We start from the raw sequence: 18841 nt of genomic DNA, 5'->3' as shown, positions 1-18841 counted from the left end.
AGTTGGTAACTCAGTGTTTGTGAAAAAAAAACAATATGTACCTTATAATAAAAAATCAGAATCTTTTTTGTAACATTAGTTAACCAGATCATTTTTTATCAATTCCTAATTAATTCAATGGCTCTTAATTATATTTGTTAAGAGAAGGATTTGTAGATATACTATGTTAGTATAGTAACATGATGGCAATAGTTTAATATTTTTAAATCAATTTTAAACAGTCAATGTACACATTCAAAACTTCACTTTAAAAGAAACGACACTTACAGCAATTCATAATTCTTTTATAGTAAATAATGGTTTGAAGAAACTACTTCAACAAAAACAAGACTGAAAAACTCACTTTTAATAAATAGTAATGTGCTTGTTTGGTTGCTTAGCTGTTGTGAATGACAATTAATAATTTTTAATTTGAAAATTTGAATTTGAACTGACCAATCAAAAAAGGCGGAGAAATAATCACACAAAAACATCAAACAACTTTTCAAACATACAAATTATAAACTAGGTCTACAACAAAAGCAGTTAACTATTCATAAAGTTTTTTTTATATTTTTAATTATTTTTAGGATAACAATATTTTCAGCTAAAAGTATAAGAGATATAAACACTAGCTAAAACTTTATAATGAGTGTTAAGCAAAATTTACTGTTTTGATAAACTAAAGGTTTTTTCGTATATTGTATACCATATTTATTTAAACGTAATTTAATAGGATATAAAAATATCTCTATCTTTATCGGATATAAATAGGTATAGCAACTTAATTTAGTTATAAAATAAACAACAAAAACTATGTACAATTTATTACTTTCACAAACGAACGATTCAAAATGGTGCGCGACGCTTAAGTTTTCTACACATTAATCTTATACGAACTTCAATATCGATAAAAGTTGAAAATACAATATTTATGAACGTAGAAATCCTATCAAAATTGTTTCATATCGTACCACAGCTTACGTCTTCGGCCTCGAAGTCTCACGTAAGCTGTTTTATATCGTTCTATAGTTAACCTCTGCGGCCGCGCAGTCCCAAGCCAACTATTTTGTATCGTACTGCCATTCACGTCTCCGGCCTCGAAGTCTCACGTGAAAAGCTGCAACTACTTCCACGAAGGAAGAGTCGCCCCGTTGAAGCGGCCTAGGTCCGCTCCGTAGGGTAGTTGAGGTTTAGTAACCTAATTGTAGATGTACTTCATCGTTTATATACATTTTTACTTTCTCTTTTGCAGGTGGCTTGACATGTTGACAGTTGCAGGTGGCTTGACTTGTTAACAGTTGCAGGTGGCTTGACATGTTGACAATTGCAGGTGTCTCGTTGCATGTTGGAAGCTGCAAGTGTTTCGGCATGTTGGTATATGCATGTTGGAATCTGCAGGTGTCTCGGCATGTTGGAATATGCATGTTGGAATTTGCAGGTGTCTCGGCACGGTTTTAATAGCCAGCTTACATACTCACCTGGTTTTGCACACGGCAATTAATGAATACAAAATTGTATTTATTTTGCCTTTGTCAATAAAAAAATATCGAGTAGAATTTAAAATATAAATTAGAGAACTTTTGTTATTATTTATTTGAAACTTGTCTTTTAAAAAAATAACTTTAATTAAAAAAGTTTTAAAATTTATTCTAATGCATGCATCGACATATGGACAATTGAAGTGAAATAAGTATAATTTCACATAAATGTCCAACACGTACACTAGGTCCTTAGACCAAACCTTTTCTCATGTTTTTTGTCGTTTAATAAACATATAACTAGTATGTATTTAAAAAAAGTAACTTTTTTCACTACTTATCTAGTTTCTACGAGCAATGAAGTTGAAAACATTTTAACCAAGACTCATGGTATTACAATTTAGAAAACACACAAAAAAATCTTGGTTTTTGGTTAGCACTAAATTTTTTTTTGATTTTGTTACTACACAACTTCATCTTTGTTAAACTAGCAACAATTTCTTACATAACTTAAAAATAGCTTCAAAAAAAAAACATGGATGCTAATCAGTAATTAGGTAGAATTCAAAACTAAATAATTACACTCTTTTATCGGTATAGTAACTAGAAAGCTAAAGTATCAAACTATATTTTTTTTTCTCATATTTTACATTTGATTAAACTTCATAAGTTAATATTTATTACTTTTGTTGTAATAGTTTTAATATAATGCTAAATTAAATAAGTTTTAATTTACAATGTACTATATCATTTTAACACTTTGTTTTGTAAAACTAAATCAGTTTACAATAAATTTTTTTCTTATTAGCTTCATTTTTTTTCAAATCATAAAAATGAAGTTCTACTGATATTATTTTTTGCTTAAAGCTATAAAAATATAATAGAACTACTTTTTAACTATACTTTTTTTGTGTATCTTTTTTTACAATATTGTAACTTATTGACTATCATCATTCATAAGTTCTTTAAGGTACAATAAGCTTAAACATTTCTTCTTCTATATTAACTAAATAAAGTAAGAAACAACATTTTTAGAGGAATACTTAATGTCTTAATTATAGTATTGAAATAATTTTAGATTCATGCATTCTTTGTCCTCAAATAAAAATTGTAAATTAGTAGTCTGTATTTTTCAAAAAAAAAATATTATAACTACAAAGTATAAGTTTGTGGCGAAAATATAAATTAATGGTTATAATAATTTTAAAAATATTCTTGATTTTGTTATTTTAATACTTTTTGATATCATAAAAATAAGAAAAACAATCTCAAAATGATAAAAATAGTGATTATAACTAAAAATAAATCTACTGCCGGAGATTTTTAGATAGTGCTTGGTTTAATTTGCGATCCTCGAACCACACGGTAAAGCCGTTCGTTCAATTCGTCAATTTTTTAAACTATTAGCCGTTAAATTCATCGAAACAAATGGTAAATTATAAAGCAATACTAACGATTTCAAATGACTTTATATAAATTAGTTTTTGACTGTAAAGTTTTAAAATACCTTTGTAGTAAATAAATTTATATTGTAATACCAAACGTACTAATTAAAAATAGTAGTACAAAGAGTTCTTTTGTTTTAGTAAAAAAAAGATAAGTAACAAAAAAGCTAATTAAATTATTTCCTTTTATTATGATTTCGTTGTAGCTGATCTCAAGCTTTTAATTTGTTTACATTAAGGTAATAATATATATTTTTAGATCTATTAGTCCCTGGTCGTTAGCTTATAACTTGTTTAACATTTGTAGAAGTTGTGAAAGTGGGACGTAATAAGTAACTAAATAATAAATATGTGCTAATAACACAAATGTTTACCAAAAATGTGAGAAATTCTTGAAATAATGTTGAAAGGAAATGAAAGTAATTTAATTTTAATTAGTTGTGATGTCATTTATATTGACAAATGAGTTTTAAGTATAAATCCTACTTATGAGATCTAAATAGTTTTCTGCAACCTAAAACGTTTATTGTTGTAAAGGGAAGAGTAAGTCCGATGATTTTCTACTGGAAAAAAAATATTGATCAGTAAATAGTTGAATGCTACGTTTAAATTTAAAAGCTAGGGTAAATTCTGTCTAAATAGAAAAATTTTGTGTGAAAAATATTCCTAGTCCAATTGTGTATTCACAAAATAATCACTGCCACCAAAGTGAGCGTCCCCCCTGAACAAGACCAGACGTTAGAAGGGTATCTGTGTGTACAACTCAATAATCAAAAAGTTCTTTGTGCACCAGGTCCTGTGACCAAATATTTTGAGTTTTTTGTTGTTCAATAAACTTAGAACCAACAACAAGACTAAATACAAACTTATTATTAAGTTTATTACTTAAAACAAACTAAATTTAAACCAATGAAATATTCAAAAAAAAAATCTTAATCAATGATTAAATCATGTAAGTTATCTAATATAAAAAGCATAAAAGTAGTAAAACGATATAATTTATATGATATAAAGTAGTTATAATATATAAGTTTATAGTGTATCTAAAGTATATAATTTATTATTAAGACTTGAATGGTAAAGTCATCTATCTATTATGAGCTCAAACAATATGAAAATAACAAAACAGGTAGAAAAGTTTAGTTTTTATAATAATCAATCAAAAGTAGTTTGATGTAATAGAAAACATTCAAGATAACTTAAGCTTTTATTAAACACTAAGTCTAAACTTGGGCCCATAAACTTGATAATTTATTTTTGGTCTTTCAATAACAAAATTAATTTTTTCTCAACATCATGTGTTATGCAAACAAGTGATATGCATCATTTAATAGACTTGTACACAAAATTAGTGTACCTTATTCGATCTTAGTATACCAGTCTAAAAAAAATTGGGGTCATATCCTATGTTTTTTCTTTTGGCCTCAAGTAACAATCAGCAGCAGAGTTGCCAGAAATAATTTTCAAATTTTCTCTTTACTTTTATTTAATAGAATGCTGAGCTACAAGCTAATGACAAACAAAATAAACAGCTTCCATTAGTCAGCAACCCCACCCCAAGCAGATATACAATAATAAATATGGAGATAAAATGAACTATAATATACCATTTCTATAGTATTTGTATTAAAATTATGTCTGAAATCAGATAAAACTAAACTTATTTTAGAGAACTTAAATGTTCAATATATACCCGAATAATTTTCACTTTGTTCAATAACAATCCATTACAATAAAATCACACTTATTAGATATCAAATATTTTGTCTGAAAATAGTTTAAAAAACCCTACTTTAACAACTTTACTCAACCTCTTAATAATGACACAGTTCAGAACCTTAAGCAGTCATCATCAGCAAATAATATTATGTCTTTAGTATACCATACAATCAAGATAATTTTAAATTTGAGAGAAATCAGGTTAATTTGATTTTTTTCAGATTATAAAAGAAAATCAGGGTGATACAGGATTTTTAAAAGTTTATTTATGCAAAATGCAGGCTAAATTTGATTTCTTTCCTAATTTCTAGGCTAGTTTTTGAGACTTCAAAATCAATTATGTTTTTACATATATAATTTTATTTTCTTAAAGATAGTAAAACCTTTTTTTTTTTATAAATTTTATAACTTGATTAAAAGTATGTTTTCAATTTTTTGCTCATACACAGAAGCAAACTTAAACTAGTTTTTAGTGACTCAGGCTGGATTTGTTTCCTCAAAATTAAATTAAATTGAGATTAAATCAATTCAAAAGAAATAGCACAAATGCATCAAGTGTACAATAGCTTTACTTTGCTTTTGTTTATAGCACTTCTTAATTCTTCTCTTCAAAGTGTGAACTTATTTATAATTGCTAATTGAATATTAAATTGTAAAAAATATTTGAGTTCTTATACACTCCTAAAATTTTCTATCACCTTACTGTAGCTTATTTTAACCCTGAAATTTTTCAAAAAATTAATTTTTCATCATTACAAATAAAGTAATTAAAAATATTAAATGTTCGAAATCTAAGGTGGTTTACTGTATTTTAGTCTGTATTATTAATGTCAACAGCAATTAAATAAATTAAAATACTTTGCAGTTGTTATTTAAAATATGGCTAATAAGGTAAAACAGTTCAAAGTAGTCCTTCTTGGGGAAGGATGTGTCGGTAAAACATCTTTAACGTTGAGATATTGTGAGGACAAGTTTAATGACAAACACATTACTACATTACAGGTGAATTGTTCTAATATTCTTGATAATAAAAGATATATTTTGTTAATTTTTGTAAAGCATTTTATTTTATGTTAAGCAATTATATTTTTCTACTAAGAAAAAAAAGGAAGTACCCTAAATTTTTAGTAAAATCTTTTAAAAGGAAATTTTAAGTTGCTTTGTTTTTGATAATAGAGTAAAAGAAAGTATATAAGATAAATAAGAAACTAATTTCAATAGTCTTACATGATAGAGTAAAATGTTTTGTTGTACCAAAAATACTTTATAAAATCAAAAGATATTTTACACAATCATTATGCGTAATATTGTTAAAACATTCTAAATACTTAGTTTCATTTAAGTAATAAGCTATTTTAATTTGTAGTTGTATAATAAATACTTTTATTTTAATTTAGGCTTCATTTCTAAACAAGAAGTTAAATGTTGGAGGAAAAAAAGTCAACTTATCGATTTGGGTAAGTTTTTGAAATGAATTTAAAAATGGTTTCTTTTATGTGCAACAAAATATTTTTTAGTTTGTTAAAGGGCATTGGGGAGTAAGAGAATTTTTTACAAATACTAACACTGGCCCTTAATAAACATTTAAGAGACCATGCCTCAAAAATTAAATATTTGAAAATTTAAAAGTAAATTTGTAGGTCTTATTAATATCTACAATCAATTTTTTTTTAATTAGAAATTTATAATATCTACAAACCTTTTTTTTTCAAGTATCCATTACTTTTTTAACTGTGGCCCTTTAAAAATAACTGTCAATTTGAGTTGTCCAAATTTGAATAGTTTGTGTACCCATGAAAGTTGTAGGATTAGAAATTTAAATATACTTATGAGATACAGTCTGTCTTATGAAAATTTCAAAAAACAAACATAAATATCAAAAATTTTTCTTTTTTTAAATAAAACTTCACTAAAAATCTTTCTCCGTTTTTTTCGAGCTAGTGTCTAACTTCTAGTTTCGAAAAAGTATTCTTAAAAAAGTTAAAGTAAATTACTTGATGAAATAAATATAATCAGTTTTAAATTTATTAAAAAAAAAGTGTTTTATTAGTAAAAAATACTAACTTTTAAATTAAATGAATTGAATCATTAAAATATTTCTTAAGACTAAACTAAATAGTAAAGACTAATTGTGAAAATTTTAAGAAGATTGATTTTAAATTAAACAATATATTTATATATATATATACAGTGAAATAGTATTTTTTGCTACTTTTAAAGCCTGCATTTTCCATAAGGAACATGTCAAACTATCTTCGATCCCTTAAAACTTACTGAAAATTTTGTTAAGCTTTTAGAAAGTCTGACAGCTAAAATAAAGCTCTACAAAATAAAACCAATTTGTAAAAACAAAATTCACTGTACTTAATTTAAATACAGGGTTGCCACACACTCTAGATACTCATTTTGACATTTAAAAATCTCACAACTACTTATGATAATTTTGTTTTTTATATAAATATGAGAATGGTTCTAGGAATTTTTTTTTTACTTCAGAAAATATTCTTCTGTATGCTGAACAAGAATTTGTTGATTTAGTTTAGATATTTTGTTATTTAATATAGTTATGTATATGTAATCATCAAATGTAGAAGCACATTTTATTTTTATTAATTAGAAGTGAAATAAACAGAACATAAGGTATAAGTAATTTGCACCTTTTTAAAACTTTTTTGTGAATTTTAAATCATTACTAAGTTTAATTTTAGGTTTGTTTTATTTTTTGACTCAGACAAACCATTTGTTGACAGATTACTAAGTCAATTAGTTGTAGAATTCAAATCTGATATTTAATTTATACAAATTAGAGTTGTTTCAACTGATATGTTTATATTTAGTCGATGAAAACTTAAGGATTTAGTTTATATAACTAGTTGTTTTATTTTTCAAGTAGAAATTCTATTTTAAAAATAATGCAAACAAATAAAAAAAGTAAAAAATATAAACAATAATAAACAAATAAAATTCAGCAACAAATAATTAGAAAATAAGCTATAAGCGTAAGTAGCACATAAATGTAAAAAACAAAGTAAATTTACAAATAAAAACTAACAAATGCAGGACACAGCTGGTCAAGAGAGGTTTCATGCTTTAGGACCAATTTATTACAGGGATTCTAACGGAGCCATCCTTGTTTATGACATCACTGATGAGGACAGTTTCCAGAAGGTTAGTTTGTTTTTTATAATAATGATAACGAAAAGTTTCATAAGGTTAATTTTTTAATTACAAGTGTTGTTTTTGATTTTTCTGTCTTACTCCATAGAAACTATGATGTGTTTCATACATATTTACTATTTAAAAATTGAGAGTTTCCAGATTAGGAGTTTTCAGAAAGTTTGTTGACTTTTTTGATAAATGTTTCATCATATGTAATTAAGAAGAAACATATTGTAGAAATGTTTGTTTTAGTTTATTTTATGACATCATATATGAAACTGATGCAAATAGTTTCCACAAACTTTATTTTTCATCGAGTTTTATAAATATAGAATGTTTCATCAGGAAATAAGAAAGAAACGTGTTGTAATAATGTTAATTTTAGTTTTGTTTATGACATCACTGATAAAGACATTTTTGGAAAACCATTATTAAACTAAAATATTTCATCATGTAATTAAAGAAGTGAATAAATTTACAAGTGTTTTTTTTTTTTTCTGCGCTGAATTTAAAATACAAGCTTTTATGTCATTTTTATTTTAATGATAGATCTTATGTTTCAATTACACACTATTACAGAATAATTATAAGTTTAAAAATTTTATGACTTTTACTATAAGCACCATTATAATTTAGTCACTCTATATTTATAAAAATAACTTTTAGGTAAAGAACTGGGTTAAAGAACTTCGTAAGATGTTGGGTCAAGACATTTCCCTCTGCATAGCTGGTAAGTTTGTTCGAAACTTTATGAATTTTCTCTACAAAGTAAAATTTCTTTTTGTAGCATTGCATTTATATTAAAACATTAAATATATAAGGGTTTACCCAAAATAAGTAAACTTGTTAAGCTTTAAATATTTCCTTAAACTAAAAGGACTCATTAAAACTTTTAGTTTATACATAAACACTTTTCGTTTCATATCAACTTAACAAGAAATAATATTTCTTAATATCAATATTTATTTGTACCATATTTTAAACTACTATTTTCATCACCAGGTAACAAGATAGATTTGGAGCGAAACAGGAATGTGACTGTGGAGCAAGCCGAAGAATACGCGAAATCAGTTGGAGCAAAACACGTTCACACAAGTGCTAAATTGAACAGAGGAATAGACGAGTTGTTTCTATCACTCACTAAAAGTTAGTTGATATAATAAAATGATATATTCATTAATTTTTACTGTCTCATTAACAGTAGATAATAATAGTTTTTTGTTCCTTATCATTTTAAAATAAAATTTTCTAGTGAGTTGAACAGAGGAATTGATGAATTGTTTCTATCACTCACAGAAAGTTAAGGGCATAGGGGGGGGGGGTAAACACCCTTTTTTGGTTTTTGTTCAGTTTATATAGTTTTTACTAAGCTACAAGATGCTTTTTACAGATTTAAAAAAAATCAAAATGATTTTTGAGATATAGCCGGTCAAAGTCGGAGCCAACAATAGGTTCCTAATGGGAGGCGCAAACTAAAACGACAAAAATAGACTATTTTACTAAAAATGTATCTTCTCCTACATTTTTTGAGATAACAACCTTAAACTTTTAGGAAATTTTCCTTGATATATTTAGAAAATTCTGTCGGAAGGAATTTTGAAAAAAATAAAAATTTTATATAAAAAATAAACCAAAAAAACAGTTTGAGTTTGACAATTTAGTCTGTAAAAACCCGGAATTTGAGAAATTTTGAGAAAAATACCTGAAATTTTGAACAGAATTCAATAAAAAACCTGAAGAAAACTGGAATTTTATGCAACCTCATTAAAAAAAAAATGAATTTTTGATTTTACACAAAAAATTTGTCATGTAGATAACATTTTTTTCTTGTTATTGAATTTTTAAAGAAAAAGACACATTTTAAATAGCTTTACAATTTCTTTCTAACGTTGTTGTACTAATATGACTGTTTTTTAACTTAAACTTATCTTTATACTAAAACTAGGCCCAAAAACTTTTACTTTTGAAAACTTTTGGAAGAAACCTTTGGCAACCCTGGCTCACTAAAGAAGATGAATTTTCTATATTGTTATATGTCAAAAATTAATTAAATACTTAATATGAAATACCGCATACTTTTCAAAAAAAGCTTTCAAACTATTTGGGCAAAACACAACGACAAAAGTATGAGCTTTTTATATGAAGAAAATTGATGTTTTTGTATGTAAATAATTAAAAGTTTTTCGATTAACCAACTAAACTTAAATTAAAGTTTAAAGTTAAAATTTTTACTTTAAATTACAGTTTTTTAGATTTTTTTAGGTTCAAAAAAACTTTTTACTTTGCATTTTTTTCAATAAGTTATTGTTTTTGTTAAACTTTTTAAAATTAAAAGTTAAACAATGAAGATTGTGAGATCAAACATTATATGCTTAAAAAACATTACGTTTCTAAAGTTTAATTTCGAAATTACTTGAGAATTTTTAATCAAAATAATTGACATAATATGCTTTTTTTGTAACTGAACATACTTTGTTTTATAAAAGTAGAAAGAAAAAGTTATACTTAACTTTTTTTAAACTTTTTGTTTTTAAACAATGGACATTGTAAGAAATTTATCATAAAATTCAGAAAGTAGGTTACGTATTTTTCAATAAAACTTTTATATCTGATTGTATGTCAACAGGTAATAAATAAAACAACACATGAAGGTTTTTAAAACTCATTTGTTTGTTAAAGTATAAACGTGTATAAATAAAAAACATCTTACATACATTTAATTTTAATTAAACAACATCATAATGTAAATATGTTTTATTATCATTATTTTTTTTTAATATGAAAGGTCTTTTAATAAAACCGTACCAGTCATAATATGCTAATCAATAAGAATGAATCAAAATTATCTGATTGAAAAGGAAAAAATCACGTACAACTGATTTGTATTGATTTTAAACATTATAGCACAATTTAAAGAAGTGCTTATTCAGCTGAATATGTGACCTTAGCTTTGTAATAAATACATGTGCTGATATTTTTACATTACTACTCTTCAAGTAACGAGGGCTTTGTATTTTATTTTCTATTCTATTTATTGTACTGAATTTGTTTATAATTCCAAATCGGTACGCATGTATGTTTTATAAAGTGGTAAAACTAAATAAATAGAATTATGTTTTTACAATTATTTAGTTGTGACTTTTAATTGTGATTGCATTGCATTCTTTTTGTTAACGATATAAAAAGTTAAAAAAAAAACAAAGTTTAGATGACAAAAAAGCAATTTGTTTTTAATTAGTAGAATATTTAATTTAAATTTTTCGCTACCAATATAACAATTAGTTTCTATAACAAATAAAATTGAAATAGTTATTGCTAAAGTTGTTAAAATAGTTATAAAAAAATATTGTATATCGTCTTATCTTTATTATGTTAGTGATACTAATGTTTTATGATTTAACAAAAGGTTTTTTAATTATGTGTTTACTTTAGAGTATAAATTTTTTGTTTAATTTTTAGTAATTTCACTTCTAGTATTTGTAAGTTTTATTATTGTAATAATCACCAACTAACTGTTTTATTAAGCAAAAAATAAAAGTTTGTTTTTAGACTGTACTGATTTCATAATAAAAATATGTTTTTACTTTCTGGTAATTTTTTTTCAACAACTTTTAATCAAAACAAATTATTTTCTTTCAACAATTATTATTTGTATTGAACGTATAATGTTTTTTTTTTTAATTTGAAACCATTTTTTCTAATGAAGTTTAACTTATTATGTTAAAAACATTTCAACAGTTTTTAAATTTAAAGTCTGTGTTTTTATCACATAACCTTTTGGTTTTCATCACATTTCATTCAATAAGAATATAAATTAGTGCCTTTTATTTTTAAGTTTTTATTACAATATGAAATAGTTATATGAAATTATTTAGTCAAAAAACTTATACAGCTTTCACAAATAAAGTTTTTGCCTTATGATTTAATTTGTGTTACTTCTAATTTTTCATAGTTTAATATTTTATCATTCTAATATAAAGAAATGATCATGGCTTTGATGAGTGTTTAAGACTGAAAGATTAATTTGTTTATTATTTGTTAATATTTAAAAAAAAACACTTTGTAAAAACGTAGACTATCACGTCATAAGGTAAAACTTCCATGGCGTGATAGTGTAATATATTTATAGCCTTTTTGGTCTATATTAGAAAATTAAATTATTTTTACTACAGACACTATATATTTTTTTATTGTGCTAGTTCTGGACTTAAAATGTGAATATTAAAAAAAAGTATGGTTTTTGTAGAAAAAATATTTGGTTACCTGGTTAAACTTTTAAAAAATATGATTAACTTTGAAACTTTCAATTAAATAATAAGTCTATTTGAGGTTTGGTACTAGTAATTTTTGATAGTATATATCAAAATGTCACTATATTATTGTACTCATTCACTAATGAAATAAGTATAAGTTTCAATTATAATAAAATGAAAACTTTTATTTTGTTTTCAAAATTAATATATACTTATACTAAAGGGTTTAAATTGATTTATAACAAACAACCACATGGCACTTATTAAATTATTTTTTTGCAGTTTTATTTTATCAATTTTTAAGATTGATTTAATTTTAATAAATTATTCATGTGTATACAATGGTCAAAACTCATACACTTTGTATATGAGACTTTATGGCAGAGTTAAATATATTTTCATTTACTTATTATTTATGTTTTGTTTATTATTTGTGTGAAATAAAAAGGTATAAAGAGTTGAGTTAATTTAAAAAGTTATAAATTAATTTCCATTTGTTTATAATTAAATTTATTCGACAGAAATGTTGGAAGTATAAATAAAGTGAAAGGATATTAAAAATAGTTTATATTTATTCATTATTTAAGTTATTTATTTCACAGACATGTTGGAAGTATCAGCCCAGCAGGAGCAAAACCAACAAACCACCGCCACCAGAGGCGCATCGAGGAGGGGAGTGGTGGTGATGGAGTCGTCCAATCAGGAGCAAGAACAGCAGAACAAGGGCTGCTGTTGAGGGAAAGTCCCTGTTGCGTACGGTAAACATATTTAATTGCTACTTTTTGAAGGTAGTTTTAATAAAAATCTTACAATCTGTTTTAATGAGTACTTTTTAAGTTAGTATAAAAAATTTATTTAGTATCTTTCTTTTCTCTAACAAGTATTTAAAAGTTAAAATATATTAAAGGCATGTTATTTACTAAAATAAATTAAATTAACAAAAAATCTTATGAGTTTTTTTATTAAATTAAACTTCAATACATTTTTATTTACTGCTTTTAAGTGGTACTTCTTTTTTTTGTTTCAATAAAAATCTTAAAATCTGTTTAAAGCATGTTATTTACTAAAATAAAAAGTTTTATGACTACAAAAAATTAATATATAATTTTTTCTTGTATAACTTTTTCTGTATTTTTTTAAGTAGATAGGTTAGGTTCATTACTAATATTTTATTTTAAAAATTAAAAAAAAATTGTCACTTTAATAATATTAATTACATTAAAAGTTTAAAAAGTGTATTAATTAAAAACTATAATAGCTATTTTCGATTTAGGATGTTAAAGTTTTTTATCTATCTTTAAAAACTTTTAAAATTAATTTTTAATTAAAAGTATTTTAAATTGTTCATGGTTTTGTTTCGAAATAAATATCTATTCATGTTTTTTTATAAGTTTACAAAACTTTTGTGCTACGGTTAAAATAATAAGAATTAAATAAACTTTCTGATTTCTTTTCTACTTTTATTTTATTTCATTTACTATAATTGTGATATCAAAACACACAAAAATATTTTTTATGCAAATTTGCTTTTATAAAGTTCTAAATTTTAGGCTTTTGATCCAAAATTAGACTCTTGATTTGAGCTTTGTTTATAAAAAATAAAAATTACTAAATATTAGTTTGTAAAATAATAAATTTCAGTGCACAATAACTTTTAATTACTAACAAAAAGTTTTGTAACTTACTTTTCGTGCAATCAATACAAAATTTGTACCAATAAACTGATTTTTATCACATTTAAGTAGTATTTTTAACATGTTTTATATAAGTTTTATATTTTTACCAAATTTTTTTTTTTTTCAGTTTTACAAAACTTTTTTATTTAAATGTGTTTTTTAAAGCATTTAATCATTTTAACTATTAAAGTTTCATTACAAATATACAAAATTTAAATTAGATTAAATATATAACTATAAATTGTTTTTTTAACATAAAATACCTAGTCTGTATTATATTTTACCTTATATTTTGGTAAAGCAATAATTTTTAAATTTGTAACTTGTTTTTCAAAAAAGAAACTCTGTCAGCAGGGCTTCCACAAATCCTGGAAAACCTGGAATTTGAGATGATTAAAAAAAAGAAATTTTGAATAAGATCTATGAAAAACATGATTTAAACAGTTTTTACATGTCAAATTTAAACATACTACTAAAATTAGCAATCTTTTGTATGTTGTTATAGTATAACACAGTTTCTAACCTTAAACTCAACTTTAAACTAAAAATAAACTCAAAAACGTGTAATTTCAAAAAACTGGAAGAAATTAATAAAACCAGGAAGAAATTTCTCAAAAACCAGTGGCAAACCTGTGTAAGTAAATAAGTAATTATGTAATCAGTAATTGTCATCAACATAATAAGTAATTATGTAATCAGTGTTTATAAATGTTAGTAAACTTTTTTTACCGTCAGTGTTATTTCTTACTTGAAACATAACTAACATCTATTTAGAGAGTTAAAATAGTTTTAGTAACTCAATTGAAGGTAATATGATAATAACTCAATTTACTGTGCTAATATATATTTTTTTATTTTTTTGATACAAAAACAGAACTAGACAGAGTTACAGAGTTTGAGATAGAGACAATTTTGCACACATGCAAATCAGTAATGTTTTACGATAATAATATGTGGAAAAAAACCAACTCCGATGACAACTTCGATGTACCTATGGGATCATTTCACGGCGCCGAAATATGTGACCTTGTAGGTTTATACCTATTACACCATTTGTCTACGATTATAAACATTGAGTCAATTGGACTCTACAGAGATGATGGACTTGCCGTTATCAATCAAACAAATAAGAGTAATACTTGCAAAATAAAAAACAAAATTACAAAAAAACTAGCAGACATAGGATTCGACATTACAATTAGCGCAGGTGAAACCTCCACCAACTTCTTAGACATACATTTAAACCTCCTAACTGATGATTATTGCCCATATGTAAAGCCAAACGCAAAGACCATCTATATTGACAAAGATTCTAACCATCCTAGAACAATTAAGAAAAATATCCCAAAAATGATCAAAAATAGAATTTCAAAACTAACAAAAAGCAAAAAATCATTTGATAACGCGAAACAAATCTACCAAAACGCTTTAAGCAAAAGCAACTTCCATCATAAGCTCGAATATAATCCAAAAATTAATAACAACAAAGCAAAAAACAGAAAAAGAAAATGTATATTTTACAACCCACCTTCCTGTGAATCAGTGAAAACCAAATTCGGAAACTTCTTTTTAAAACTGCTTGACAAGCACTTCCCACAATCAACAGAATTACATAAAATCTTCAATAGAAATTCCACCAAAATATCATACTGTTGTTCCCAAAACATTAAAGCACTAATAAGTGGACATAATAAGAAACTGCTAGAAAAACCACAAATAGAACCGGAGCTATGTAACTGCAGTAACAGAGAGCAATGTCCAGTAATGAATAAATGTAAATTAGAAAATGTAATATACGAAGCAATCGTCTCATCTGAGAAAAATAAGAGAATGTCATATATTGGATCCACCCGAAGAGCATTCAAAAATAGATTGTACGAACACAGTATCATTTCCAAAACCCAACAAGAAGAAACCCGCCAACTGCACACAACTCGCCAACTATATGTGGAAATTATATGAAAAAGGCGAGAAACCCACTATTGAATGGAAAATTCTCCGACAGACAAAAAGCAGATTTAAACCAAACTTCATGTGCTCGATATGTAACCTTGAAAGACTGTTTATAGCAAATGCTAACCAGAGAAAAATCCTTAATAAAAGAAATGAACTAGTCACCCAATGCCCTCATTACCCTAAGGAATACTTTTAGTTTATTTTTTATCGCATTAACTTAGTTTATTTAGTTTATTTCATTCTATTTAATTATATTGTTACATTGTATTTATGTTTGTATTGTGTAAGAATTTTGTTTTAAAGTTACAACATTCCCGTAAAAAGACCATTTCTGTTCTCTAAAAATCCCCTACAAATTTAGTATTTACATTTTTTCAAAATCCTAATATATTAAATGCTTAGTAAATAAATTTTCAAAATATATAAAATCTATAGTTAATAAATTATTTAAACCAAACTTACCTAGATTGCATTTTAATTTAACTTAACTTTAAAATTTAACTTTTGTAAGCTACATATTATTTAAAACTCATATTTCAAATATAAATATTATTTTCATTTATGTGTGTATTTTTATTTTCCAATTCATCGCCCTGTATACTTTTGTTTTCAGCTTTTTTTAGCGTCTGATGAACTGCTCTGCAGGGAAACGGCGTAACGCAATAAAAGTTTAACAATAAGTTTATATATTTTTTTATTTTCTTGTTTAGGTATAATCTTATCCTAATCAGAAGATTTACTTCAGTAGCCGGTGCACTTACATTCCGTTTTATTTATTTTTTCTTGGTTTTTTTTCAAGTTATAACCATTGCGGTAGTACTAAAATACATTTAATGTGTTAAAATTTCAAAGGGTCAATAGCTGGCATGTTATTACAGTTCATTGAACGATAAAAAAAGTGATATTAACCGATATTTGGTTCTAGTACCTGGTGCACGAAAAACCATTCGGTTATCGAGTCGCACACGGATACATTTTAACGTCTTGTTCAGGACATGATAAAGTTGTGTTTTCAATTTTGTCCCGGACATTGTTTATCTGCGGTTTTAATTATTTTAGATTTTTTGAATTTCTAAACTTGAAGATCCGCTACCTAGTTAAAATATTGAAGTTAAAATGCCAATTTTGCTTTTGAAATCTGATAAGTATCTTATTTGTTTTTCTCTTGGATGTTTAAATTATGATTAATAATTTACATAAAATAACACTTCAGATATATCAATGTTACTTAAACTCCGAATAGCTTTTTAAAATGGCAACCTCAACTTTATTTTATCAAATATTTGTTATAAAAAATTAGTTTAATTATCTTTGTCAAAAAGCATTATCTGTATATTAAAGTTAATAATATAATAGTTACAAAACTGCAACGATTTTTGCAAACAAAAAAACATAAGAAAGGATACTTCAGTCTGTTTCGGCTACCTTGAATTTCCATTTAGTGAATGTTTTCTCGTTACTTGTCCAGTTCTGTATTTTTATTGAAAAACCAATTTTTATGGTACTTTATTTAAATGAAAATTCTTTGTGTAAAAATGTTCTGTAATTTTCTTTTAAAAACTCTCATTGACACTTACATACTATAAATTTATTTGTTTTATTTTTTGTAGTCTATTAAAAAAAGGTTTTAATAAGGTTTTTTTTATGTCGTTATAAAAATACACGTTGCAAAATACAACATAAATTTAAACAAAAGTCTGAATATAAGGCCCTGGCTTGATTTTGACTGAATTGCAAAGTTACTAAATTAAGATTTTTTTTAATGGACATCAACAAATGAGCTATTATTTTGGTTGTAAAGCAGTAATGACCCTTTACTTAAAAAAGCGTGCCGACTGCTGTTTTTAAATATGTGTTTTTTTTTGTAAATATCCTCTGAATTTTTACTGTATCATTTTGGTCCTGGGAACCTTTTGGTTCACGAGTCGTAGACCCTTGGTACAGTATAATGTCTTGTCCAGGACTAATAGCATTTAAGATTTAATCTTCTAATTGTGAAAAATATTCAATAATACTAATCATTTTTAAAAGTTTGAGGGTTGTTTCACTAAACTGTAAACAAAAATAATAAGTTTTTAAAGAAACTATTAAAGTCAAGCTAACATAATTTTTTTCTTTCATAGTTTAAAAGTTTTTAGATTTGATTTTATAATTTAAATGAAAAACTTTTTCATTTTGTTGTAAATTTATTTAAGATTATTTTTAATTTAGTTATAATGACAAAATTTTCCAAAACGCGTTGATAGTTGTTAGTAATCTTAAACATTTTTCCTTTTACAAAGCTATTTTTAAATTAAATTATGATTTATTATTATAAAAGAATCATTTTGCTTTGTTAGATGAGAGCCAGTTGATTCACAATTCAAAAAAATATATAATTAAATAAATTAAACAACAAAAATATGCTTTCAAACTGTATGATCATCATTTACGTTCAACTCAAAATTTTCTTTGACTTTAACAGTTTTAGAAACTCCAATTGAAAATTACAGTAAACTTTATTGCACCATCATACATAGAAAAATAAACAATTTTTTTGCTAACATTTATTAAAAACCTTATACACTTTTATTCTAAATTGAAGTTCTTTATCACTTACACTACAAAAATCTAATTTTTATTAAAAAAATTTTGTTCAAAACACGTTAAGATGTGTTGTAAAAAATTTACTGAATATGTTAATTAAAGTAAATTAAAATTTCAATTTATTGCAATCATTATTACCAATCACCATATGCAATTTTACAGTGATAGTTTTAGTAAATTTAGCAGTTTTTTTTGAAAATAGGTTTCAGCTGTTTAAAGATTTTCTAAACTGTTATAATTATAACTTGCTACCAATAAGTGTTGCCTAAAATAAAACAATAAAAAAGTGTTTTTTATTTACTTATAATTTGCTATAAATCATATATTTAAACATATACTACAGATTTCTTGGTAGGTTACTAGGGTATACTGGTAATAAACAGTTAGTATTAAATTTTGAATGTTCTAACATACAATCAAAATTTTTATATTCTAGCAACTTAATTTTATTGATTTTTTTTATTTTATGCAGCAATCTGAGATTATTGAAAGTCTTACAGTTTAGATTGCAATTATACTAATAAATTTGCTTGTAAGTTCTTTAAAATAGTAGTCAATTAAAAGACTAAAGAACACAGTCAATACGT

At 24.8% G+C, this 18841-nt stretch overlaps 1 protein-coding gene across 1 annotated transcript; it reads left to right on the top strand.

Moving 5' to 3' along the window:
* The first annotated feature begins 5488 nt into the window (after nucleotides 1–5488).
* Nucleotides 5489–13184, top strand: LOC145835460 (ras-related protein Rab-21-like). Its single transcript, XM_082943054.1, has 6 exons — nucleotides 5489–5626; nucleotides 6022–6081; nucleotides 7685–7792; nucleotides 8450–8513; nucleotides 8786–8929; nucleotides 12639–13184. Exons 1-6 carry the CDS (start codon nucleotides 5504–5506, stop codon nucleotides 12770–12772), a joined length of 633 nt encoding a protein of 210 aa, XP_082799180.1. The 5' UTR covers nucleotides 5489–5503; the 3' UTR covers nucleotides 12773–13184.
* Nucleotides 13185–18841: the final 5657 nt, after the last annotated feature.

The sequence above is a fragment of the Thalia democratica genome, chromosome 5, assembly GCF_965202585.1.
Source record: "Thalia democratica chromosome 5, ktThaDemo2.hap1.1, whole genome shotgun sequence".
Classification (NCBI taxonomy): Eukaryota; Metazoa; Chordata; class Thaliacea; order Salpida; family Salpidae; genus Thalia; species Thalia democratica.
This window is presented reverse-complemented; position numbering and strand designations above follow the sequence as displayed.